At 45.2% G+C, this 25,011-nt stretch overlaps 1 protein-coding gene across 1 annotated transcript in view; it reads right to left on the reverse strand.

Moving 5' to 3' along the window:
- Positions 1–13,868: 13,868 nt before the first annotated feature.
- Positions 13,869–25,011, reverse strand: part of LOC112656250 (neutral ceramidase) — an 88,488-nt gene continuing 77,345 nt past the window's right edge. The window contains exons 22-23 of the mRNA XM_035706146.2: positions 19,546–23,001; positions 13,869–17,847 (exon numbers count right to left, since the gene is read on the reverse strand). Coding sequence (XP_035562039.1) covers positions 22,812–23,001 — 190 coding nt within the window. The 3' untranslated portion in view covers positions 13,869–17,847; positions 19,546–22,811. The remainder of the gene's footprint in view (positions 17,848–19,545; positions 23,002–25,011) is intronic.

The following is a 25,011-nucleotide window of genomic DNA, read 5'->3' on the forward strand; positions in this document are numbered from 1 at the left end:
GGGCGGGGGGCTGCGCTCAGCATCTCGGCTGCAGTGGGGACTTGGTGAGTATAGACGTATCGAAACATCAACACTTGTACGGTTTCATGATGTGTGGTTTAGGGTGTCGGCAAGACTCAATATAAAAATAAACAGAAAAAAAAACAAACAAATGGGTATAAATAGTAAAAGAGTACAAGGGACAGAGTCACTAGAGAGGTCAAGGGATGACGACTCTGGTGATCTGGGTACAAGAAAGTAGATTAGCAGAAAAAGAACAAAAAAAAGGAAAAATATTGGTTCAGCGAATTGCAACCTATCACCTCTGGGCCCTGCATTTCTGGTTCTGCGACGTGAAGGGACGCGATGCTCTTTTTTTTTTAATTTATTTATTTTATTTTTTTAATTTTATTTATTTATTTATTTATTTTCGCGATGCTCTTTAATAACTGTTCGAGAGGCTCTGCTATCTTGACTCCCTGACCTCAGGATTCTCCAAAACGGGCTTTAAAGACGCGGCCTGTGTGCTTTCCCTCAGAACCTCCAAAATTCCCGTGGACTAACAAGCCAGGGGTGGCTCACCCCCTGCATTTCCGATCCCCAGGGGGGACTCTAGCTCCCCACGCTGCCCGTGTGGGCCCAGGGCCCCCCCCGCAGTAAAACCAGTAAAAACGTCCTCAAGGGAAGCCTGATTTGCTCTTATCTCGTAGCTCCTGCAGGCGATTCTGCTGACATAAACCCAGAAATAACCTTCTGCGGCCCTACACAGCCAGGGAAACCCAATTACCCTCCCCGACCTGCTCTCTCCAAAGGCAGCGGGCGGGTGGCGTGTGGGCACCCTTGGCTTATCCTCCATCTGGCAGTTGGGAAAATGTAACCGTGCGAGTGTGGTTACACTATAACTTATTAGTGCCCGCGCTGAGCTCCGTCGCTTGCTTTTTCTGATAAGAGCTGGGATAATTCATGACCCTTGCCTTGTCTTACTGGTTTCCTGTTAGAGGCTGTGGACTTTATTGTTAGCCTAAAGTATCTCTGCTAAGCGCCTTGGGAAACACACTGCAATGGCCAAAACCTGCTGCAATGTCCCATCGCCCCCGTCGCCCCAACCAAATTCCTGAGATGAAGCGTTCAATCCAAAGCCAACGTGACAGCCAAGATATTCCGAAGCTTGTCATGGGACAGAGCCTAGGACGGAGCTTCGGTCAGATAGTGATGCTTCGCGTCTGCTTCTGCACGACGGAAACGTCCTAAGCATGCCTAATCTCGATTTCTCTCTAAAGTGCCTGGCTCAATGCCAGGGGCCAACCTGGGAGTCCAGGGACAGGACTTCTAGTCCCACATTTACTCTGAACTTGGAGCCTGTATCCTTGGTTGACCTGCGACAGTATCAGGTAGTGAGTCTCCACCTCTGTCAAATGAGATCGGGTGCTCCTCACCTGATCGCCTCGGGGAACCCGGTGGGTAACCCACACGAGGGAAGGGCCCACGGAGGACCAGGGGGAATAGGACGGAGCCTCGAGGAATTCAAGGTTCACGGAAACTGAAAAGAATAAAATGCACATGAGACGAAACGTTGGCTGTGGCCCTGCAGTCGAGCCTGGTTTCAAAGATCCCTACGGCTTACTCCACCTCTACAAGCCTGCGAGGGTCCAAGCCAAGGTGCGGGGGACAGTGGGTGTGTGCTAACTTAGATCAAGTGTGACATCCAGTGGTCTGCTTGGCTAATGACACTCAGAGACTTTGGACCAGCCTAGGGAATTCGGACCTTGCAGGCATTGAATTCAAAGGAAGTGTTCTCTACTCGCTGGCCAGACCCTGCGAGCGAAGCCTCCCCTGTGAGTCCTACCCACACTCCACCGCAACTGTGACACCTATGTCGCTAGCCACCGAAACGGATAAGGAGACAGAAAGATGCAAAGGAGTTAAGTAACTTGCCCAGCTACCTTGCCAGCTCGCGACACGGAGATCATAAACACGGCCTGCTGCCCAAATCCATCGCGCTGCATCCATCACTCTGGGACTTCTGGTTTCCAAATGTCCAGTTTTGAAATGTGGAAATTAGTCTGACAAAGGTGAGGTGATGCCAAGATACCATCTACCTGGGGAGAGGGCTGAGCCTAGAAACCAAATCTTGCAGAAGATCCACCTATTAATTTTCCCATAATCAACTGTTCCTATGGGAAACACCCTTTAGCTCCACCCAGGCTTCGGAAGCACAGACTGACCACAAAGACCCTTTACTTTACTTCAAAGACGAGCCCCCGCCCTGCCAGGTGGCCTGAGCAGCAAGCTTACCAACCACTTCATATCAAGAGCTGGCGGCAGAGAGGACACGAACGAGAATCAATAACAACCGTTTTAAGAAACTGGAATGGGTAGGTAATCCCCTTAGCGCAGGGGCAAAAGGTCTGACACACGTTAAACTCCAGACGTTTCGCTCTATATAACCCGGCTTGATGATTAATGTCCGTAAAGATGACCCCGAGCCATTAAGAACAATTAAATTATTCTTATAGTCCTAGGCTTAATCAAATCGGGAAATGTGTCATCTAGTTTAGAAAGATTTAACATCCAAAACGATGAGAGTGAACATTTTCTGTGTAAATACCTTGCGTTGAGGGCTGGCTTGGGTTCGCCCCATTCTCAACCCTGGAACTGAGTCCGGGAATAGAGCCAGGCACGTCCCCCCCCCCTCCCCCGCGGCCAGAGATTCTCCTTATATTTCAGTTATTTGTCTTATAAGTGTATCTCCCAGTTAGAACCGGAGTTCCCTGAAACAAGGGGAATGAGCCGAAAGCGACCCCGCAGTAGCCACACATTTTGAGTTTATGAGGGTTTCGGAGGATTCACAGAACACCCCCGAGTGAACTTTGAGATGGCACCACAGGATCAGCAAAGTCCTGTGACCTGCACAGGGGACTCTGCAAAATTATCTGTCAAATACACCAAGGGGAGTAGAGCGGACACCCTACTGAATTTCCAGAGCGCGAGGTAGGTAGACGCAAAGCAAAAACACGGGTTCTCGAGCTACCGACCCTGTTTGTTTGACTGGTTCAGCCACGACCTACGACAGCTACTCTGACGCTACCCTGCGTGTGCCCAGCTGCTTCTGCACCCTTTACACCTGTGCATTCCTGTCAGCCTCACCGCGTACCTGAGAGACAGGTGCTCTGACCCTCGCGGTCCAGCGGGTGAGGTAGGGCCTACAGAAACCGATCCCGTGGCTCCTAAGTGGCACTGTCGAGTTTCAAGCCCTGCAGCTTCACCCCAGAACGGAGGGTGTTAAGCACAGGGGGGCCACGGAGGGATGCCACTCCGACTCCTGGAAGGGAGCGGCGGCCAGGCCGGATCTACCACGGGGCGCACGGCGGGGCCACACTCTCCCTGGGCTGCTCCCAGATGGTGACGAGGGCCGCGGGCCGAGGAAAGTCATGGGAGTCACCCGTCAAGCAAGCTTCGCTCAGAGTCGCCAGCAGCCCGCGGATCTCGGGTGCAGTCGTTCCTTCCCGCCTCTCCTTCCGCAGGTGCGGTCTGAAGCTTCTCTAACCCCAGCAGACGATCTCTTGCGCGTCTGATCTCCTCGGGCATCTGCTTCTTGGGTGACGCAGGTGATCCCGAAGGGGTCCAAGAAGGATCACTGCTCTGTGGATGTGCTCGCCTGCCATTTGGGGTTTCAGCACTGGTGCGACCGTGACCCAACGGGCGGGGACGACTCCATCCTTGATGGAACGGAGGGCCTGGAGCGCCGCTGGCACAGGTGGCACAGATTTCCCTGGCGTCACCCCTCGGGGGAAATGCCGTGGTGGGAGGCAATGCCTTCCACAGTACAACGACTCGGCATTTGGAGGATATTGGGGAACACGTCTTATGAAGACAGGGGAGTGGGTTGGTCATCACCAGGTCGTATTAACGCTGCACAGAAGGTCGGTGTGCATCTGAGGGTGGTGGACAGACAGCCAGGGGCTGAGGGAACCCCAGGGCCTCATCAGTATCGTGTCTCTTGCAGGGGAAAAGCAAACCACGGAGGAGAGTATTCTGAACCCCATCCTTAGAGTTGCACAACTCCGGAGACATCTCAATAATAGAGCAGGATTGGTGGCTCCAGAATAATCTGCCCTCATCTTTTCTCTGAGAGTATCTATTGCTCACGGAATGTTGTAGGGCGTCCCCTCGTCCCCTTCACCTCAGATGCTTAGTGAGTCCACTACGCCCACTACACCATTTTGCTGGCTTGTGCAGTGCCGTCCTTGGAATCCTACAGTTACCCATATTCAAATCCTCACCCCAAATAGGTCAGTTGGGTAAAAGCCATGTCTCTGGATGGGAAAACATGGGACCCCGGAATATGGGATGAAGACATCTGGGTGGATACCCCCAAGGTTGGCTCTACAGATCCCGTCACTGCTGCCCAGCACCAAAAGCTTGCAGAAGTGCCCCCCGCCTCCACAGAAGAATGAGTATTTCCCCCTCTGTGGGGAGATACTGGGAAGCTTCTCTTGCACAAGGCAACGGACGTCCCCCTAAGGACACGCTCCCACCTCCTCTTCTGGCGGCCAGGCCAACAGAAAGCCTCAAATCCAGCAGAACTCAGCTTTGGCCACGCTGGGGCTGAAAGGGGAGGAAAGTTATACCCCTAGAAGGAAGGGCAAAAATTACCCTGCACAGGGGCGCCCGGGGGGGATCAGGGGTTGAGCATCTGCCTTCAGCCCAGGGCGTGACCCGGGGGTCCTGGGATCGAGTCCTGTGTCGGGCTCCCCCAGGGATCCCCCCTGCCTGGGTCTCTGCCTCTGCCAGAGACCCCTCTGCCTGGGTCTCTGCCTCTCTCTGGGGCTCTCATGAATAAATAAAGAAAATATTAAAAAAAAAAAAAAAAAAAAAAACTACCGGCAAACAGGAGCAGAAGCGGGAGGAGAACCCCTGGGGTCGGACTGTGTGAGTGCTGCTTCCAGGGGCCAGTGTGAGGCTGGGGAGGGCGGAGGGCACCGCGGAGACCTTGGCACCCTGGTGCCCCGGCGCCCTGGCACAGGTACCTAAGGAAGGGGCCAACTCACGGCGGGGGCTGCATGCTCTCCGCTGCTGTAGCACATCATGCAATGGGTAGCAGCCCAAACACCCCAGCTCTCAGGGGGTACGGCCGCGGAGAGCCGAAGCGCAGAGGGGAGCTTGCGGGCAGGAACCAAGACCTCGGCACTGCCGCCTTCCCTCTGGGGACCAGGGGCACACCGTTGCCTTGGCTTGGCCAGCTTCCAGAGGGCTTGCACCCCCTGCGTGGGTCTCCGAGCCTCGGGAGCCTCGCGGTGCTTTCGTCTAGCAGGGACCCCCGGGCCCACCCTGAGGACCCCCTCTCCCCAGCCTTGGCCTTAAACTCGGGCCCTCAGCCTCGGCTGAGACTCCCCTTTGCCAAGGAAGGTAACTGTGGGCAAGTTCCAGGGACCAGGACACCGACGTCCTTGGGGGTGGGGAGGGCATCCTCCAGATGACCTTTTTTTTTTTTTTTTTGACCTATAACGTGACATGAGTGCAAGGCGTACAATCTAATGACTTGGCGCATGTGTATATTGTGAAATCATCACCGCAGTAGGTCTCGTTACCATCCATCACCTCGTGTCATTATAATCTTTTCTCGCGATGGGAACTTTTGCGATCCAATGTCTTAGCAACTTTCGAATACACAAAACAATAAATATTACTAACCAGAGTCGCTCTGCTGTACTTGGGACCCCCTAGACCTCGTCCGTCTTATACCTGGAGTGAGGTCTGTCTTTCAAGCACATTCCCTCACGCCCACCACGCCCACCCTCCACCTCTGGCCACCGCCCATCTGTTCTTCTGTTCTCGGTGTCTGTGAGTTCCTTTTTCTTTTTTTTTTTTTTTAGATTCCATATGTGAATGAGATCCGACGGGATTCGTCTTTCACTTAAGGGTAAAGCCTTCAAGGTCCATCTACATTGTTGCAAACAGCAGGGTTTCCTGCTTTTCTTTGTGTTTGGGTTGTGTAATATGCCATCACATGTAATAGGTGACTTTTTAAAATATTTGTTTATTTATTTATTTATGTATTTAAGATCGAGAGAGAGAGAGAGAGAGAGTCAGAGAGCGAGCCCAGTGGAAGGGGCAGAGGGAGGGGAAGAAAGAAATTCAGGACAGAACACAATTCGCGCGCATCACTCATGCGATACAAATTCCTTTCCGTGATGTGCCATCATCGTATGTCTGACCCACGTGAAGTCTGGATTTCCTCCTGTCTCCTTGAACTTCTTAAATTCACCTCCTTTTTATTCCACCATTTAGAGAAGTGGCAGAGTCTTTAAAAAAAAGGGGAGGGGGGATCCCTGAGTGGCTCAGTGGTTTGGCGCCTGCCTTCGACCCAAGGCGTGATCCTTGGGTCCCGGGATCGAGTCCCATGTCGGGGTCCCTGCGTGGAGCCTGCTTCTCCCTCTGCCTCTTTCTCTATGTGTGTGTCTCTCATGAATGAATAAATAAAATCTTTTTTAAAAATTAAAAAAAAAATAAAGAAGTGGCAGGGGGATCTAGACTATTTCCTGCAATGTGGGGGAGACACGCAGGTTTACCTGCCTGTAAACCCTGCTTTCCAGGCTAAGAAACCCAAGCCTCCTGCAGGCCCGGTGTGTGTTGCACAAATGCCGCATTCCCCAGAGGCACCCCCTCTCTCCAGACACCCTGCAAAAACCAGGCCAGCTCTGGAAGGAGACCGCTGAGTTCACGAAGAGGGCCACAGGGAATCTGTCGCAGGCGGGCCGCACCGTCTAACATGCAGAAGCAGATCGCTTGCTTCTTCTCCAAGAGGAGCCTTTGAAGCGTCTCTATTCCAGGGACAGGTCAACTGAAAAATGGGAGTTCTTGGGACCACCCCTCGCCTGGCCAAGCAGCAGACCCGGCCCTCAGCCGTGTGGAAAGTGCAGTGGCCTGTCAAGAGGCTGTGGCGCAGTTGGGGGCAGTCGAAGCTGAGTCAGGCAGGCCCGGCCTCCCATTGCAGCACTGCCGCTCATGATGTGCACTGCAAAAGTCCCCTCAGCCCTCCGCAACTTCCTCTGCAAAACAATCACAGGCTGTAATGAGGCTAAACCAGCTCACCTATGCCAGGCCCCTACCCCTGTGTCTGGCACGCGAGGGCCCCATAGCTGAAATACTTTAAAATAAATAAGTCATTTTTCACTAAGTTTAGGGGACGTTGAATTAGAAATAGATTTCTTGCTGTCAGGGAATCTAAAAACCTCTACTATGCTAGTGTGTTGTGAGTCCGTGAGAAAGGGACTAGTACATAGTAGTTCTCATCCCTGGGAATAGCGGTTTGGAGAAAAATATAGTAGACGCTTGGCAAACATCACTTGCCTTTTGCTTCTCCTTCCCAGGCTTATTTACTACCTCCTAAAACCAATGTCCTTAGGATTACAAGGACATCAGAAGTGTACAAAAGGAGTTTGGGGGGGGGGGGTTAAAGATGTTATTTATTTGTTTGAGAGAGAGAGAGAGAGAGAGAGAGAGAGAGCACAAGCAGGGGGAGAGGGAGAAGGAGAAGCTGACTCCGTGCATTGCGCAGAGCCCGACACGGGGCTCGACCCCACGACCCTGAGATCATGACCTGAGCCAAAGGCAGATGCTTCACCGACTGAGACACCCAGCGCCCCCCCCCCCCCCCCGCCAAGGGATTGGAGTTTTTAATCTTCAATTAATCACTTAAAATCATCGTTTTTAAACAGGAATCAACGATCCCACCTGTATTGACAACCTACTGACAATCGACCGTCCTGGATTCACAGCGCTCTAGGCTTCTCCGAAGGACTCCCCTAGTAAAATACTGCGACATCCGCGCAGCCCAGTCCTGAGACTAAACCATGTGGTCTCCAGTGAAAAAGCCAAGACTTCCTCTCAGGTGGCCCCTCGGCGCCCTGCAGGCCTGGCGTGGTTTCCCGGCCGCTGCGACAGGTGGCGCTGCAGATTCAGCCTAGGGAAAATCCCCGCGTCCAGGTGGATTCATCCCAGCGGTGAAGGACCGGTCTGTTCACCTCTGATGTCAACCCAGAGCAACTTGTCTATTTTGCTGGAGGGACAAGAGGCTGAAGCACCCAGAATGGTCTCTGTCCCCCCGCCCCCCTCCCAGCCAAACTCTACCTGTGGATCTAATCTCCCTGCAAAGGGGGGATATGGGGCACCTGGTGGCTCAGGGGTTGAGCATCTGCCTTCGGCCCAGGGCGTGACCCCGGGGTCCTGGGATCGAGTCCCATGTCGGGCTCCCTGCATGGAGCCTGCTTCTCCCTCTGCCTGGGTCTCTGCCTCCCTCTGTGTGTCTCATGAATAAATAAGATCAAAAAAGAAAGAAAGGAAGAAAGAGTCAGAAGAGGTGGGCCTGTAGAGCTCCAGAGGGCAGGAAGGGCAGAGGTAGGGCCGTCAGTCAGCCGCCAGCCCCCCGCGTCGGCCAGACCTAGTGAGCCAGAACACAGCTCTCCATCTTCCCACACGCTCCTCCGGCTGCTCCCGTGTGGCTCCTACTCGACGGCGATGCCCCCATGAAGTCTACACGGTTCTGAGCCTTGGAAGGTCAAGCCCTTGACAAGAATCGGAGGTGGTGACAAACGTATCCCAGACTCACCAGACACTTTATGATGGTACCAGGCCAGGGACCCAGCCTCTACTGCTGGGAGTCGGATTATCTAAGCAGAAGGCCTGAGGACAGGCCCAGACGAGGGAGCACTAGGGGTCCGGCTGCGGTCAAGTGCCCCCTTCCTTATTTGGAGAAGGGGCAGGGGCAGGGGCAGGGGAGGCACAAGTTCAGTCCAGAACTGCCCGTGAGGGGCTGTGCTGCTAGCGCACGTCGCCCAGCAGGCCAGCCTTACCTTGGAGAAGCAAGGCCTGCTCTGTGGGCCCAGAATGGCCCAGCCCTCTGGATGCTCCTGCTCCGAGGCCACCACCTCCACCTGCCCAGGCACCTTACCCCTTGGCATTGAAGGCAGTCGGGTTCCAATCTTGAGCTCAATGGCCGGTCCCTTCATTAATATTGTTTTCTTAGGAATCTTGCATGGTTTTGTATGTTTTTTTTTTTCCCTATGGTTTTTCAGCTTTGAATTTGTTGCTCTAAAGTGCTTGCAGAAGGGGTGACCAAGTGGCCCAGTTGGTGAAGCGTCTGCCATGGCCCAGGTCATGATCGCGGGGTCCTGGGATCAAGTCCTGCATCGGGCTCCCTGCTTCTCCCTCTGCCCCTCCACCCACTTGTGCTTACTTTCTCTCTCTCTCTCAAATAAATAAATAAAATATTCGACAATTAAAAAAATAAAGTGCTTTGGGAAGTTGAGTATGAAGCACGTGAACTACATCCTGCTACTTCTCAAAACCACTGACGATGCAGAATGAGCATCTCTAGTGGGCTCGGGGGCACTTGGAGATGAAATCCAGCCAGAGTTTTAAATTATCATGCACCCAAAGTGGTGCTATCAGCCTCCAGCTCATTCCTGACTACTACGTGGCAAGTGCAGCTCTTCAAGGCACTGCGATTCTCCCGTCACCCTGAAATCTCGGCCCTTCTCAACCTCCTCCTTCTCTCAGCCCATGCTCACAGTCCTGCTCACCCCCGTCTGTTCTGCATCCACTCCTTTTACAAATGTCAGTGCAGGATGTCAGACATATGGGAGAGACCAAAAATATAATAACATAAGGGACCGCCATGTATCCACCATTGACCTCTAGCAAGTCGTTGTGTTTTCCCATTATTACTGTAGGTGTTTCTATTTTTTATTTTAAAATAAACTTTAATTTTTTAATTTTTATTTTAACTCCTCTGTAGTCAACATATGGTGTCATATTCACCTCAATAATGTTACATTAGTGTACAATAGTGATTCGGCAAGTCTGTGCATTACCCAGTGCTCAGTATGACAAGTGAACTCATAACCCCCTTCACTTACTTCCCCCATCTCTTCACCCACCTCCTCTCTGTACCCATCAGCTTGTTCTCTATAGATAAGAGCCTGGTTTTTGTCTCTTCTTCTCTTCATTTGTTTAAGTTCCACATTCAAGTGAAATAATATTTGTCTTTCTCTGACTGACTTATTTCACTTAACATTATACCCTCTAGATATATCCATGTTGTTGCAAACGACAATCATATTCTTATGATAGAATAATATTCCATCGTATATGTACACCACATCTTCTTCATCCATCCATCTATTAATGGACACTTGGGTTGCTTCCAGATCTTGGCTTTTGTAAATAATCCTGCTTATAAGCCTAAGGGTGTGTGTATCCCCTTGATTTAGTGTTCTTGTCTTCTTTGGATAAATAGTCAGTAGTGCGATTGTTGGATCCTAGTAGCTGATTGTAGCTCTATTTTTAACTTTTTGAGGACCCTCCATACTGTTCTCCAGAGTGGCCGCACCAGTTTGCAGTGCACCAACAGTGCACGAGGGCTCCTTTTCCTCTACATCCTTGCCAGTACCCGTTGTTTCTTGTGTCGTTGAATTTAGCCACTTTGACAGGTGTGAGGTGATTGTGATTTTGATTTGCATTTCCCTGAAGGTAAGTGATGATGAACCTCTTTTCATGTGCCCACTGGCCATCTGTATGTCTTGTTTGGAGAAATGTCTATTCGTGTCTTCTGCCCATTTATAATTCGATTATTCATTTTTGGAATGTTGAGTTGTATGAGTTCTTTATATATTTTGGATACTAACCCTCTATCTCATATGTCATTTGCAGTATCTCTCTCATCCCATTGGTTGCCTTTCAGTTTTGTTGATTATTTTCTTCGCTGTGCAGAAGCTTTTTATTTTGATGAAGTCCCAATAGTTTATTTTTTTTATTACCTTTGCCCCAAGAGACATATATAGGAAAAATCACTAAGGCCAATGTCAGAGAAGTCACTACCTATGTCTCTTCTAGGATTTTTATGATTCTAGGTCCTTCATGCATTTCGAATTTATTTTTGTGTGATGTAAAAAAAGTGGTTCTGTTTCATTCTTTTGCATGTTGCTGTCTAGTTTTCCTAACACTATTTGTTGAAAAGACTATCCTCTCCCCATTGCATATTTTTTCCTGGTTTGTCAAAGATTAGATGACCATATAATTGTGGGTTAATTTATGGGATTTCTATTCTGTTCCATCCATTTATGTGTCCATTTTTGTGCAAGTATCATACTGTTTTGATTACTATAGATTTGTACTATACCTTGAAGTTTGGAAGCCTTCAGCCTAGCTTTTCTTTTTCAAGATTGCTTTGACATTCAGGGTCTTCTGTTGTTCATACAAATTTTAGGATTGTTTGTTCTTGTTCTGTGAAAGATGCTGTGGATATTTTGATAGAGATTGCATTAAACGGGCAGGTTGCTTTGAGTAGTAGAGACATTTTAACAATATTTGTTCTTCCAATCCATGAGTATGGAATGTCTTTCCATTTGTTTGTGTTGTCTTCAATGCCTTTCATCAGTGTTTTGTAGTTTTCAGAGTACAGGTCTTTCATCACCACTTTGGTTAGGTTTATTCTTAGGGATCTGATTATATATGGTGCAATTGTAAATGGGACTGTTTTCTTAACTTCTCTTTCTGCTGCTTTCATGATTGATGTACAGTGTAACACATTGACAATAAGCTCTTTGACATTAGTCTTGACAATGATTATTTAGTTCTGACACCAAAAGCATAAGGTACAAAAGTAAAAACAAATATATGAGACTAAATCAAACGGCTTCTAGACAGCAAAATAAGCCATCAAGAAAATGAAAAGGCAACCTCCAGAATGGGAGAAAATATTTACAAACCATGTATCCGATAAAGGGTTAATATCCAAAATATATAGACACTCATATAACTCATCATCAACAACAAAAACAATTTAATTTAAAAATGGGTAGAGGAACTGAGTGGACATTTTTCCAAAGAAGACATACAGATGGCCAAGAGATACATGAAAAGATACTCGCCATCACTAATTACCAAGGAAATGCAAATCAAAACCACAACAAAGGGGCACCTGGGCGGCTCAGTCATTTGGGCGTCTGCCTTTGGCTCAGGTCATGATCTAAGGATCCTGGGATTGAGTCCCATGTCAGGCTCCCAGCTCATCAGGAAGTCTGCTTCTTACTCTCCCTCTACCTCTCCTTCCCACATATACTCTCTCTCTCTCTCTCAAGTAAGTAAATAAAATCTACACACACACATACACACACAAGATATCATCTCACACCAGTCAGAACGGCTACCATCAAGAAAAACAATAGATAATGTGGTAACAAAGATGTACAGAAGAGGGAACCTGTGTGCACTGTTGGTAGGAATACAAACTGGTACAGCCACTGTGGATACTAGTATGAGGGGATCCTCAAAAAATTAAAAATAGAACTACCATATGGTCCTGCAATCATACTTCTGAGTATATGTCCAAAAGAAATGAAAACATGGTATCACAAAGATAAGTGCACTCTCATGTTCATCGTGACATTACTCACAATAACTAAGATATGGAAAAAAACCCAAGTGTCCATCAATGGATGAAGGGATAAATAAGATGTGGTATAAATATGCAACGGAATATTATTCAACCACGAAAAAGAAGGAAATCCTGCCATTGGCGACAAGGATGGACTTGGAGAGCATTGCTCCAAGTGAAATAAGTCAGACACAGAAAGACAAATACCACATGGTATCACTTATACATGGAATCTTAAAAAGAAAAAAACCACAGAAACAGACTATAGGATGGTAGTTACAAGTTATAAACAAAGTCTGAGGATCTAATGAATAACATGGTGATGATAGTTGATAGTACTGTGTTGCAGGGTTGAAATCTGTTCAGAGTATAATGTAAGTATCTTCACCAAAAAAGAGAAAAAAATATACAAGTGTGAGGTGATGGGTGTGTAAATGAACTCAATGGTGGGAATTCTTTCAAAATATACAGACATTATAAATGTATTTGTCAATTATACCCCAATAAAGCTGAAAAAATAAAATCACTATTTTTTAATCCCTAAAGAAATAATGAGTCTAATTAACAGTCATTTTGGCTGCGAAAACCAAAGATAAAGGTGGACAGGAACTTTTCTAATGAATGCATCAGGTTGATGACCCCTGAATGTCAGGTCAATCTTAACTGAAATGAGGCAACCAGTCATTATGTATTTCCTGTTTTATGAAATAGAAAACAAAGGACAAAGTATTCTTGCCAAAAGAAAAAAAATATTAACCTGAATCTAATCAAGTGTTTAGAGCTAATGTTTCCAAGAAACGGTAACGGTAGAAGAATAAATAAAAGCCCGTCCTGAAGAAGCAAAGGTCGTAGGTAGGAAAATCTATCAGATACCATGGTTTCTTAAACAGATATCCATCCTGGAAAGGGGTGTGATTTGAGGAGAACTGTTACATATTAAGTGTAACTAAGAGGTTAATAAACCAGGGGCACGAGGGCAGCTCAGTCAGTTAAACGTCTGCCTTCAGCTCAGGTCATGATCCCGGGGTCCTAGGATCCAGCACCACAGCTGCTCAGACCACAGCTGCTCAGCGGGGGGTCTGCTTCTCCGTCTCCCTCTTCCTTTGCCCCTCCCCTCCCACAGCTCTTTCTCTCTCATATGTAAATAAAATCTTTTTTTTTAAGAGGTTAATAAACCAAATGCTATGTACAGAATTTGTCTGGACCCTGATTCAAGATTCAACAAACTCATGGTGAAAAGGTATTTTTTAGACAATCAGGAACATGAATTGAGTATTAGATGAAATTAAGAGGTTACAGTCAATTTTGTTAGATATGAGAGTGAACTTCTGGTTACATAGAAGAAAAAATATTTCCATGTGTCAGAGAAATATGCTAAAAGTTTTATAAGACAAATAGTCCTGCTCGACCCCACCTCCACCCCATAGAATGTAAAGGAAGAGATGACACACAATTGGCAAGCTGTTTATACTTTCTGAAGCTGAATGACAAAATATACAGCAATTATTGTACAATCCTGCACATTTGTAAGTTTCACATTTTTCATAATAATTTTCTTTCTAAGGTCTCAAGAAGTTCAATGACAGTCTAAGCTTGGAATCACAATGGCATTTTCATGACGTCCCTACCATGGTGGAGACACAGGATGGATGAGACCTATAGGAGAAGATTATCAGACTCCTCTGGGTGGGCTTCACGGCACCCAACCAGGAGGAAACAGCATATTTCCCACAAGACCCCCATAAATTTTATGCAAAAAATAGAGATATTTGAGATATACTTAGTTAATTCAAAGAAAATAACACCCCTCCCAAAATGAGATTTCTCTTCGATAACCTTTAAAGCCTTCTCCTGCTCGCAAAAGCATTTCTTGAAATAGAAAATATTCATTTACGTAAACATTAATAATTCATAGAGAGAAAAAACTCACTGCTACTACTTCTTGCAATACCTCTCTAATACACGGAAGCAAGCGTCTCTAGTCTTGATTTAAAACTGGCACTGCCAAATTCCTAAAGTATATTATGACTCCTTTCTATCTTTGCCTCCATGTAAGCAGCAAGATAGACTCCATACTGACATGTACTTCATTTGCTGCAGAGCTTATAATACTTGCATAATACATTGGAGAGGGGGAAAAAACCAATTTAGTTCAATAAGAACAGAGAATAAACATGCATAATTACATTTATTGTCCTGATTCTGTCATCTTACAGATATATATAATAGATATTCATAGTCTCACCCACAACCCATAAAAGATCAATTCCCAAAATTATGGAATGTTTATTCTCCATAAAATTTTAGTTAGAGCTACATCATTGCTGATTCATTTGGCTTTTTATGATATGTAAATTAGTTTTAGAATTTACAATAGTCCTTGACAGTGATAGATGACACTCACAGGCAACCAGAGACAGATGAGACCACTTGCCATAAAATGACCGTGTTGTCCAAAAGAGTAAAGAACAGACGCAATTACTGTGTCGTCTAAACTGGACGGCACCCAAGAATCTCTTTTGGTGGGTGTCTATGGGGATGGAAACTAATCCGTTGGCCAGTGTATTATTTTCCAGGACTGCCATAACAAATGCCACACATTGGGTGGTTTAAACAACAGTAATCTGTTGGCTCTCTGTTCTGAAGGCTAGAAGCCCAAGACCAAAGAATAAATAGGTTCGTTTGTTCTGAGGGCGCGAGGGAGAATCTGCTCCGTGCCTCTCAACTTGATTCTGGTGGTTCACTTGCAGTCTTTGGGATTCCTTGGCTCGTAGGTCTCTGCTTTCCTGCTCACATCGCGTTATCCTTGTGTGCATCTCTTTACACAGCATTTTTTAAATAAAGATACAAGTCATATTGGGTTAGGGACCTACTCTATTCTACTATGACCTCACCTTAGCTAATTACATTTGCAGTGAATGATCTGGTCTCCAAATCAGGTCCCATTTGACATACTAGGGGTTAGGACTTCAACACACTGTTTTAGGGGACATGATTCAACCCATAATAGCCAGAGTCAAAAAATAGAAGGAGGTCACCATACTACTTTCCCCAGGTCAGTTAGTAAAGATCTGCTCTCTGATTTTACGTAAATATGTTGATATTTGTCCTAGACACAGTAGAAGAAAGTGTCTCAACCATAGCTTTTGTCTGTAGAGACTACAATCAGTATAGTAGTTAGAATAAAGGCTTCTGCTGTTCTAACAATGACCGAGAATAGCAAAAGGTGAGATGGGTGTTTTATTTCCCCCTCACTTAGTCATCTGAAATGAAGCAGTCAAGGAATGATTTGACTATCGGGGACTGGCAAGGACCCAGGCACCTTTTATAGGATGGCCATCCTTGACATGGAGCTTCCATCTCTGGGCTCGAGATGGCTGTTCCGGCTCTGGGGGCCATGTCTGTTACCCAGCTACTAGGAAGGGAGCTGGACAGAGGAGTGTATGGCTCCCGTTCTGACGGCACAGGTGGGAAAATAGAATGTATCATGCCTCTCATCCCCCTGAAGAGAACTTAATTAGTCAGATGGTTATTCCAGCTGCCAGATCCAGTGCTGGGGTACACTCAGGCTGAGAAATGGAGCCCCAGGGGGAAACTCTCACTAGGGAGGGGAGAGTAGATAAGGAATGGCCACCAACTCCCTCTGCCACATCCCACCAACCCCGCAGGGAACCACACTCTCTCTTGCATATGCCTTCTACATTCTTCAGAAATTGCTCACTCTTAAGTATTAAAGGTTTACCTCAATCCTTTAACCATTTTAGTACCTCTACAACCTTTATAAACTGACCTTCTTGGAGTTATCTCTTCTTATTCTCTGAATTCTCCTAATTGTTCTTCTTAGTGATAGTATTTTCTGGTCCTCCTTCTCCTCTCCTTTACTGAAAAATATGTGTTGCCCACAAGACTGCCATCCAGGCTCTTTCCACCTCTTTGTTCTCCTTCTTGCAAGTCATCAACTTCCTTGATTCCTGTTATTGGGTTGAAACAGATGCTTCCCATATCTGTTTTGCCCTACTTTCTCTGCAAAAGTTGAGCTCCCCATATCTCACTGTGCACTGGACTTTGCTGCCTGGACACTTTGTCAAGTCTCATGTCCAAACCTAGCTTTGCCTTCACCCCTCTGCAATCCTCTTTCTTTTACTCTGGTTCTTGTTTTAACTTAACAACAACTTAACATCACCCAAGTGACGTTTTAGGGTTTTAATTTTTTTTTAACTCTTTCTCCCCCTCCCCATCCTGTTAATGAGTAAGGCATGACCATTTTAACTGTAGAGTTCTATACATTGAAAGAGTTGTGATCCATTCCTGAAACTGTTTCTGGTTCTGGTTCGGACTTCCACTGTCTCTCAGTCTAGACAACCCTCAGAACCTCACTTGCCATGCATCCCAACTCTTCCTACACTAACATCAGAGATACCAAAAGATCAGGAAAAGTATAGTATCTTCAGGGCAAATGATGGATTCAGTTCACAATGGATAATTTTTTTATTTCCTACTCTTTTCCAGATATTTATATGCATCATCTTACATAATACTCAGTGACAGCTAAGTTAATTAACAGCTAAATAAATAAATTAAGCATATTCCATACATCAGATACTCTGCCAACAACTCTACCTTATTCTAATCTCAGAAACTAAAAATTTAATTATGCTTGCATTGTTCTCATTGATACATTAAGAAATTGAGATGCATTACATGAAGAAACTGGGACTTTAAGAAACTGAGTACATTACTGAGATTTGAACCAACTTGTCTCCAGAATTTGCTTCCAATCAGTTTCCAGTGAGCTTTCTCTCTTAACCATTAAATTCTACAACCCCATATCAACCATAGAAGGGCTATGGTTGTTACATTATTGTTACACCATTTTATAAACCAGGGATGTTCAGTGACTCTCCCAAGGTCACAGATATAATCCAATCCAAGCTGACCAGACTTCAAAACCTAGGTTCTTTATTTCACATTATACAACTTCTCACGTATGTCCCATAGTTAGAAGCTACCCCTTTGTCCCCTGAGATATTTTGTATCTGTGGACTTGAGGCTAAGAGAAACTGTGAAAGAGTGGCAATGGGTCAGCACAACACCATCCATAGTTTCAGAAACACATTCAAAGTACTTACTCTCCTCATTGTGGTGGCACCAACTTTATAAAATCATACATTCTAGTTTATTGAAATTCCACTTAGGAATGTGTGGGCCCATGTTGGACTTTTTTCCAAAGTTATAATGGCTGGGATGTTAAGTTCTTATGTTCATTTAGCTTACCCTGCTCTTGTATTGAATAAGGATGCTCCAATAGAACAGGGAATGTGTCCATGTCAATCTTTCCTGGGAGTGGAGATCCAGAGAGTGGGGCGGTGGGTTTGTTTTCTTCTGCTAGTGTTAAGCCAATATCCCAGGTTTCTGGGTTGCTCATTATCCTAAAACACAGCCAGAAAAAAATCAATACGGGCTTGGTCTCTGATAACTTGAAATTATGTACACCAAAGTATTCGAAGTTTATGTGGCTGGGTCAGTTTTTTAGTATTAATAAGCACTTATAAGATGTAAGCTGGAACACTGAACTCCATCTAAAGGGAGAGACTGGTCTTTATTGGCTATACTCACCCACTTAGTAGGCATAAAAAAGGTGAAAGAAAATCAAGATTTGGAAACATTAGATGGACAGAAGCAAAAGAAGTATCAGTAAATCCAATTCCAAGAAACGGTTACAGCCTATGAAGACAGACTGGTGATATCCAATGTCCCTGGAGACTGGGAACCAAAATCCATTTCCTTAGTTATAAAATATGTGTCTTATTAGTTTAGCAAAGGGAAAGTACATTCAAGCCCATTCATGCCATAAGTGAAGGTTCTTAAGGGGGAAAATGCTACCATGACTATAACACCAAATTGCTATTTATGAAGATGAAGCTCAGTGCTACATCTCTGACCATTCCTCCCTGTACTATAACTACAGCCTTGGGAAACTATTTGATATTCCCCTTACCTGAAAAAGGTAGTCATCCTGCACCAATGCATGTAAACACACACACACACACACACACACACACACACACACACACACACACCATTACCTTTCTTTTTAAAAAAAAAAAAATTTTTATTTATTTATTCATGAGAGTCATGAGAGAGAGGCAGAGACACAGGCACAGGGAGAAGCAGGCTCCATGCAGGGATCCTGACATGGGACTCGAACCCCGGTCTCCAGGGTCACGCCCTGGGCTGAAGGCGGCCCTAAACAACTGGGCCACCAGGGCTGCCCCACCATTACCTTTCTTCTAGTTAATATCCTTTGGGTCTCAGCTTAGATGTTATTTTCTCCAGGAAACCTCCTGTAATATCCCCAAGACCATATAAGGTGCCATATCTAACTGCCTGGCAGCAGTATGGGTCACTCTGTCCAGAATTGCCTGTGTACCTGTCTGCTTCTCCTATTAAAACTCTAAGTTCGGGATCCCTGGGTGGCGCAGTGGTTTGGGGCCTGCCTTTGGCCCAGGGTGCGATCCTGGAGATCCGGGATCAAATCCCACGTCAGGCTCCCGGTGCATGGAGCCTGCTTCTCCCTCTGCCTGTGTCTCTGCCTCTCTCTCTCTCTCACTGTGTGCCTATCATGAATAAATAAAAAAAAATTTAAAAAAAAAACTCTAAGTTCCTTGATGGCAAGAACTTGCTCTGTCTTGATCATGACTGTGCCCTTAGGGGGTAGCACAATGCCCAGAGATAATATAGGTGCTGCATATAAATTTGCTGAATGAATGCATAGGTTTTGCAGTGTAGAGAGCAAGCCCTGTCACCATCAAGGTTCCAAGATGTGTTCTTTCCTAAAACAGATTTGCTAAGATGGAAAAAGTGCTACTTATTTCAAAAAGCTATTAAGTAGGTGTTGCTTGCGTATCATGGTAACTGGGAGGGCTGCTCACAAAGAGTCTGTTGAAATGCTCACAGAGCAGCTACCTGCACCATCTCTTTTTCCTTGCTGATCAGAACTTTCCTCCCCCTCTAGGGACAGAAAATGCCAAATATTCTCTTTCTCAGATTCCCTTGAAGCTATGTGACCCAACTGTAGACACGATGCAAGGGAAATTCTACTTGGGATCCTACTACATATCTTTTACCTTCCAAAAAAGGGATTCTGGGAACTCTCCTCTTCCTTCTTGCTGCTGGAAGACATGAGGTGGCTCTCTCTAGACTGAGGCGACAAGCTTGAGAATTAAAGTTAGTATGTTAAGAAAAAAAGCCAGTGACGTCATGGAATGGTTGTAGGAAGCCAGACTTGGTCACCTTAAGACTAATGGCTATGTGCGACTGTCAATGTCTCTAGTGTTTGGACCCCTGCTTATCAGGAATATTTTGTTACTTGCAGCTGAACACATTCCAACTAGTCATGTAAGGAACGCGCAAACTTTCCTCTGTGGCATCATATAAGACATGATATTCCACAAGCCAGTGTAAACCAGCATGTGGGATAGGGATACCCAGGAGACAAAAACCATTATTTGAAGAATTAAAGACACGAGAGAGTCATCTAATGATGAAATCTTTTGGCTAAAGATGAAATCCATGTGCTCACATTAGAAGAGGACAGTGTGTTTGCCTACACTGGAGGAGAAGCATGAGAGGGTAAATCAGAGAAGGATATTCACAAGCACATTCATTCTTGGCGTCTTTATTCAGACCTGGCTCATGAAATAATTTTATGAATTATTACCTGCCTCGGAAACTCTCAGTTTCCCTATTAATAAGAAATGTTCAAACATATGTATTTTTGCAGGAATAAATCTTCAGAGGGCAGGAAGGACCTGATGAAGTGGATCCCTTGTGTTCGGGTGGCCACGTACAGATGCCATTCATATCACTTTCCAGCCTGACCTACATGGAATCCAGTACCATTCATTCCATCTCTTCAAAAGCAAAACAAGCATTCATTCATCCATATCACTTCTCAATAGAACATACATTCCCGATTATACTCACTAGTTTATTAAATATTATATTTCGTATTAGCAATTTTACATAATACTCATTGAAAAAATACAGAGGGATCGTTCAGTACTTTCTGACAAAGTCACAGCATCCTTAAAACCAGAGTGGACAGAGGACAACAAACAGGACACCAGACACTTAGACATGAAACACAAGACCTTCTGCAGAAGTGTCCTCCCACCAACCAAACTCCTTGCCCCCATATCCTCCTGCAATTTCAGTAGCTTTCTCCACATGGTTCGGCTCCAATGAGCCACTCCCAGCAGCAGCCCCAAACACAGCTTGGATCTAGGTTTGTGTATTAACAGGTCAGATCTGCCTCCCTCTGTGTTCCTTAAAGCATGAGTGGCTAGCTATGGTTTCTATCATGCAGGATCTGGCCTTATTGTCATACAAACTGCAGAAATGGGACTGCATGGGTTGGAAGAGATAGCAGCGAGGGGGCACACAAGCTTCTGTGGGTGATTTGGGGCCAGGAGTACCGGTGGGTAGAGGGCTGGTGCAGAAGGATAGCACCAAGGCAATGCTTTGTCTGGCTGGGCACAGTTGCAAGTAAACAACAGGGAATCACAGGCCCACTGAAGAACATCAGTGGGGGGCATGGAGGTAGTGACAAATAATTCAAAAACTCTTTTGAATCATGCAAAATACTTTTTAAAGTCTTATCATCAGTTCTAATAGAATTTAAGGCCAACTACTTTCAGAATTCTCTCCTCTTCTGAAGCCTCTGAACTGTGAGACTAAACACTGTGTCCTTAGGAAAAATGACCACTACTCTTTGGAATCCTGCTTAGCTAATTCTCCAGCAGTTCACTCCCCAGAACCAGAACCCTGATCCATCAAAAAGTGTTCCAGGTCCGTTCCAACGTGATAAAGCATATTCAGTCACACTTAAATGAGTGCTGGTATTGTTGTGCTCAGTATCATTACCGTTTTCAAGACTGCAAGTTTGTTTTTGAAATAAAGGTTGATTTTTTTTCCCTAAAATGCTAATGCTTTTATATACATAGAAGAAAAGCATGACTTGGTTTTTGGAAATTTACTTGGTAGCCTAGGAGCTAGCTCCTCATTAACTTGGATCATTTTAAATGGAATCGGTACTTCTGGGCAATCAATGTTCGACTGCCGTATCTCATTCTTCCAGACATTGGGCAGGGTAGTTCATAGGCCCCCAAATAACTATGAAAACAACTTTTTCCAAAGTATCTGGAGCCTCTTTCCCCCAAAATGGGAGCACCCGACACAGATTATATATGTGAGCTAGAACTTGAAGATTACTGCCTTTTAAATGCCTTCTAGAGTTTATATACTGAACTGAGTATACTGAATTTATATAATGAATTTTCTCCTTCAAAATAGTCCCCTTTTGATTTTTACACGTTCATCCCAAATACGATCACGGTAATTATCAAGGCCAGGCGCTAGCACGATGCTGGGTACACAGGTCTGGATAAATATTCTGTGATTGAACGAGTCCACGAGCAAGTGAGCGATAAAAGAACAGATAAGTGAATTCAGAGTTTGCTCTTTGAGGATCCCCTTCCAATCCAGTAACATTTTCATTTTAATATCTACACTAATGGCAAAGCTTGTGTTTTGGGAGTGAATGCAATCATTGAACATAGTCAAAATCACTCAGAACCAGTCTTGGGAATAGGAAACACAATTCGGAGGGTTAAGGGCACTTAGGGAAACACAAGACTTGATCAAAATATTAAAAGTCTGACTTTCTTGTAATTGGCCTCCTAAGGCAATGTCAGCAGTAATTTACCAGCGTGAACGGCTCTGGATCACGCATGTAGCCTCCACGGTGGTTGCTTTGAGAGGCTGTGCTCAATACAGAGAAGCGGGCATATTAATTTCCACAGTCATTTTCTCTAATTGGGCTGATACGTTAATGGTCAATGTGTATATATTTTTAAGTGACGCAGCAGGGGAAGGTCCCGTAGCCTTCATTAATCTTAAATCCATGAAACTTCATTGCTCCCATCGGCAAAATAAAGAAGCAAAGTACACAATCTCTAAACTTTCCCAGCACTAACATTCAATAACTCTATAAATAAATAGTTTTACCATTGTTCACACATCTTCAACCACTCTCACTCACTTTTCAGAGGCTTCATATTGAGGGGAACTGTTCCTTCAAACAACAGCAGGGCCTGGAGGCAACTCATGCATTAGGTTCTAGAAGCACCAGGTGTAAAGCTACTAGTGCCAGATGAATGGGACACACACACACACACACACACACACACACCTTTCTGTCCCATTTGCAGTCAACTATATGTCCCCAAACAGGGACAATCATAGAGGTCACCGTCATCATTTACATTCATATGAAATCATTTTTATAAATTATAGAGTATAGCTGCTCTTTAAATGAATTATCAATTTGTCATTAAGTAGTTACTACTTCAAAGGCAGAGGAAGTGCTTTCAAATGGAAGTATGACCGCTGGCTTGAGAAAGTCTTGCTTCCGATTGTGTCCGAAGTATCTTATTCTGTAGATTCCAGGCTGGGCAGTATCTGGAATATGCCATTGTATCGTTGCATTGCTGTGACCCAGCAATCCCTTGTACCAATAGAAACTGTTGGGAGGAAACAGACAAACCAATCAGATTTTACTCTTAAATACGTGTGATTAGAAGAATGTATGATTATTCACTATATGAATATTCAGGGAGCCCCCACCATAAGCAAGGTGCTATCCTTGATAGCGAGAATACAGCAATGAACAAAACAGGGACAGGAACTTACTTTCTAGAAGAGACCCTTTAAGAAATAGCCATTTGAAAAAAAGAAAAAAAGAAGAAGAAGAAGAAATAACCATTTGTAGAAATAGTTTCACTCATTCTATCTTTCTAACTACCCAGACACTATCCATCCCGGGAAGCCTCCTTCACCTGATACTCAGAATACAGGATGTCCCCTGCTCTGCTAGAGCATTCCTTCCATCCTTATCATCCTCTGTGTCAACTGACAGCTCTATTCTCATCAAGATTCATTTGTTAAAAATATATACTTGATGAGTGCATGTGCCAGACTCTATTCTAGAGGTGTGAGGATACAGTGCTGAGCAAGACAGACATGGCCCAAAGCTTATGCTCTCCCCCACCCCAAGGACAAGGGGGGAAGAAAGGCAATAAACAGGTAAATCAGCAAGTGATCTTAAAAGTGCAAAGTGAGGGATCCCTGGGTGGCGCAGCAGTTTGGCGCCTGCCTTTGGCCCAGGGCGCGATCCTGGAGACCCGGGATCGAATCCCACGTCAGGCTCCCGGTGCATGGAGCCTGCTTCTCCCTCTGCCTGTGTCTCTGCCTCTCTCTCTCTCTCTCTCTGTGTGACTATCATAAATAAATAAAATTTAAAAAAAAAAGTGCAAAGTGAAATGAACAAAGTAAGGCAGAGGTATCTATCTCTAAGGAGGTGCTGTTACCCCTGAACCCACACATGCGCAGAGGAAAGACATTCCAGGAAAGAGGAACAGAGATGCAAAGTGGCTCCAGCAGGAAACCCCATGGTGTAGCGGAGGAACAGAATGCAGGCTGGTAGGATCAGGGCCTAGTGCCCAGTGGCACAGTGGTTGAGCTTACAGAAACAGATGGAGTCAGGTCACGTGGGTCCTTGCAGACCTGACCAAGGAGGTCAGATACTCTGCTGGGGAAGTGAGATACAACTGGCTAACTGACTGATGTCCCCACTTGTGTAGAGAGTGACTGCTCTGGGCTCTGGGTATTCTCAACTTGCTGTGTTTTTCAATGATGGGCCCAGTGATGTCATGAGAGAGGTAACAATGCTGCTGCTGGTGAACCAGACCGAGGTCTATCCATGTCCTCGGTGTTTACTGCTATTCTGATTTGGGGCTTTAAAAAAAAAAATCATCCCTCTTTTTAAATTATCTGTAGAATCTTATTTTAATAATAAATATATATTTATTATTTGTTTAAAAATGACCTATGCCTATTTTAATAATAAATATATGTTTATTATTTGTTTAAAAATGGCCTATGCCCTGAAGATTAGAGGAAAATGTACACCCTTATTTATGTGTGACTATCAAAGGGGCCATAGCATGGTCAAACTTTGATTTTCAGTTAACCACGGGAAGCAAACCAACACACAACCCATCACGTAGTTGAAGGCAATCTGAATTAGACACAAATTGCCAAAAATTTTGCCCATTTGTCATGGAGTGTGAAATATATAAACTTGGGAGCAGAAAGTTTTTCTTATTTCAGACACATTTTCAAAACTTCAAAATCTGTATTCAGCTCAGGTACTTGGTAACAAAAGGCACAGAGATATGCCTCTCTGAGGGATCTCCGTCGGCAAATTTCTGCCTTCCTTCCTTGAGTCAGGAAGAGATAGCACTCCAGCCATCTTTCAGTGACTCCAGTGAAGAATCATTGACCCCCTACACACATTCAGTGCACTTTGCGTATAGACTCGTGTTTTTCCCAGAAAGAAAAGGCTCTATAGAGTCATAGCAACACCTCCACCCCAGTGTGCCTTTCAGCCAGTTTGCAGAAGACTGACTAGCCAGCCTTTAGGGGTAATGTCTGTGGCTGTGGAAAACAAACAAACAAACAACTAACAGATG

This window comes from Canis lupus, chromosome 26 (assembly GCF_003254725.2).
Source record: "Canis lupus dingo isolate Sandy chromosome 26, ASM325472v2, whole genome shotgun sequence".
Taxonomy (NCBI): Eukaryota; Metazoa; Chordata; class Mammalia; order Carnivora; family Canidae; genus Canis; species Canis lupus.